The following is a 2,834-nucleotide window of genomic DNA, read 5'->3' on the forward strand; positions in this document are numbered from 1 at the left end:
TTTTTTTATCACATCTTTTTGGACTTCCCTCACTCTTTTTTCACCAATTACTGAACCATGGTTCATCAAATTGCACTGTTTGATGTTTTATATTAGTACCAAAAATATGTTTTTCTGGGGCTGGAAATAAATGTCATCATTATCAATAAAGGTATTATCAAATTATAATTTCATCGTGATTATCAAAATCATTATCATTATTCTTGATAATATTATTGGCAAGTATAATTAGTTTTCTTTTAACAGAATGGTTGATAACTGTTAACCATAAAATGTACTGAAAAATATTAAAATTCATAGTATAATTCAAAATAATTTATTTACAAAAAATATTACGTTGGACTTCTCATATCTATCTTGTACATGGACATATAAAGAAGAAATAAAAAAGGGAAAGGAGAGCGACGGCGGGAGCGTCCCGGGAATTCCTGGCATGACTAGTGGCGGTACGTGAAGAAAGCAGTTCTCCAGTCATCTCGGGTCTTCTCCTCCGCTTTAAGGGGCGGGGTTATAGGGATTGTCGGTGGTTCTGTCGTGGCCATGAAGTCCTAGATCCTAAGAACATTCATTCCTTTAAGAGCGTTCTGGTGGCGCATTATGCAGGAAGATGGCAGGAGCAGGCAGAAGGCAGCTTGTAGATGTCGATGAAGAGACCCTTGTAGGGATCACATGGGTCGTAGGACAGGAGGCGGTGGTACACTGACTTCTGGGTACAGTGACTCTGGTAGCAAGGGGCAAGGGCGCGGCAAGCAGCCTCTGGGAACAGACAGGTCTCCAAGCGGGCAGTCTGAGTGTAATAGTGAACGTCGTTGACAATCACGCGCCACTTACCCTCCACGTTCTGGGCACGTTTGGGCATGGCATACACCACATCTGAAGGACAAATGTAGCCCTCAGGACCACCCCAGTGGGTAGCATCGTAAGGAGAGTCCCCAGTGGATGCCCCAGTGTAGTAAGAGTAGTCGAAAGCCTCTTCCTGCTCCTTGGTTACCATGTCTACCAGATCATCAGCAGACTGGTCGGCGATATCAGCGTATTTCTTGGCGAAGAGATGATCGGCACTGATGGCCCCCTTGATCTCGTACTCAGGATACTCAGCGTCTTCCAAGCAGTAGGATAGAGTGGAGTTGGTAGCACACGAAGGCGCCACAGTTGGATCGCAGTAACCGTGCTTGTAGGCAGGTTGATGACCGTAAGCAGGCGCACGATGACCGTAAGCCGGCTGTGGATGATGACCATATGCTGGGGGTTGGACGGAGCCCAGAACGATTCCGGCACAAGCCAGAACGACCGACTGAAAAGTATACATATCCATTGATATTAAAAGGTATATATTAAAATAGTATTTTGAGTGAATACTATTTACGCTTTCTACTGATTACGGTGATAACTGACTGGAAATTATCCATATGCATGAATACCAATGAGTAAATATTACAATAATACTTTCAATTAATACCACTAAAGTTGTTTTTCATTAAGTTGGCTTACCAGTGTAAGAGCCATGATGAGACCAGCCGATAGATACGGGAGTAGTCACTGTTAACTATTTTATATATTTCAGTTAGCCTCGGCCACGCCCTTGTGTTACGAAGAAGCGCGACTCCAAGGTTACTTCAACGTGAAAGTGAATCGGGAGTATTGTGAGTGAGGTGTACATTACACAACAATTAAGACACAAAAATGACGTATATGAAATCTGATATAAAATCATATGCATATGCACATGCATTAACACATACATATGTACATATATTCACACAATTATACATAAATATATTTGTATGCATATATTTATATATAAGTATATATAGTAGTACACATATCTATATATGTATATATTTATATATACATAAGGATATATATATAAATATATATACACATAGAAATTAATGTAAAGGAATATACATGTGTATGTATACATATATGTTTATATTTAGACAGTATTTGTATATATGAATGTAAATGTGCATACATCTGTGTATTTGTGCATATATATGAGTATATATATGCCTATACATGCATATATACATATGAATATACATATATTTGTATGTGTATACAAAAAAATATATACATATATATGGCCATATGTGTGTATAGACAAATTTATATATGTATATATTTACATACTTATATGTATGTGTAGATGTACATAGTGTATATATACATGGGTATGTATTTATATATAGATATTTATAAACATGTATATTTACATACATGTATGTATATGTGTATGTATGTAAACGTTTGTATATATCTATTTACAATTACACACATGTACATATGATATATATACCTATTTGAATACACACATATATATATATATATATATATATATATATATATATATATATATATATTTGATGTATATACACATACTTGCATATATACCTATGTATATATATGTAGGCCATATACAATTATGCATACACTCACACAGACATATAGAGATAAATATGTGTGTATAAATATATATGCAGAGGTATATCTATAAATGCATAAATGTATGTACATATAGTTATATATACATATATATATATATATATATATACACGTATGTATGCATATATACCTGTATATATACATAAATATATACGTTTGTATAACTATATATATGTATGTCTGTATGCATACCTACATAAATATATATATGCATGTATATATATATATATATAGGTGTAGATAGATATATGGATATATACATATTCATGTACAAATGTATATATACATATAGTACATATTTACATACACATGTATATATATATGCGTGTTTGTGAGTGTGTGCGTGTGTGTATGGGAGGGAGGGGTGCAAGTCTATGGAGATGCGTGTG

The 2,834-nt window shown here is 34.8% G+C and overlaps 1 protein-coding gene across 1 annotated transcript; it reads right to left on the reverse strand.

Moving 5' to 3' along the window:
- Window positions 1-300: 300 nt before the first annotated feature.
- On the reverse strand, window positions 301-1,509 carry LOC125040914 (neurotrophin 1-like). Its single transcript, XM_047635706.1, has 2 exons — window positions 1,492-1,509; window positions 301-1,294 (listed from the first exon to the last, which is right to left on the reverse strand). Exons 1-2 carry the CDS (start codon window positions 1,504-1,506, stop codon window positions 596-598), a joined length of 714 nt encoding a protein of 237 aa, XP_047491662.1. The 5' UTR covers window positions 1,507-1,509; the 3' UTR covers window positions 301-595.
- Between the last annotated feature and the right edge of the window lie 1,325 nt (window positions 1,510-2,834).

Source organism: Penaeus chinensis, chromosome 29 (genome assembly GCF_019202785.1).
Source record: "Penaeus chinensis breed Huanghai No. 1 chromosome 29, ASM1920278v2, whole genome shotgun sequence".
Lineage (NCBI taxonomy): Eukaryota > Metazoa > Arthropoda > Malacostraca > Decapoda > Penaeidae > Penaeus > Penaeus chinensis.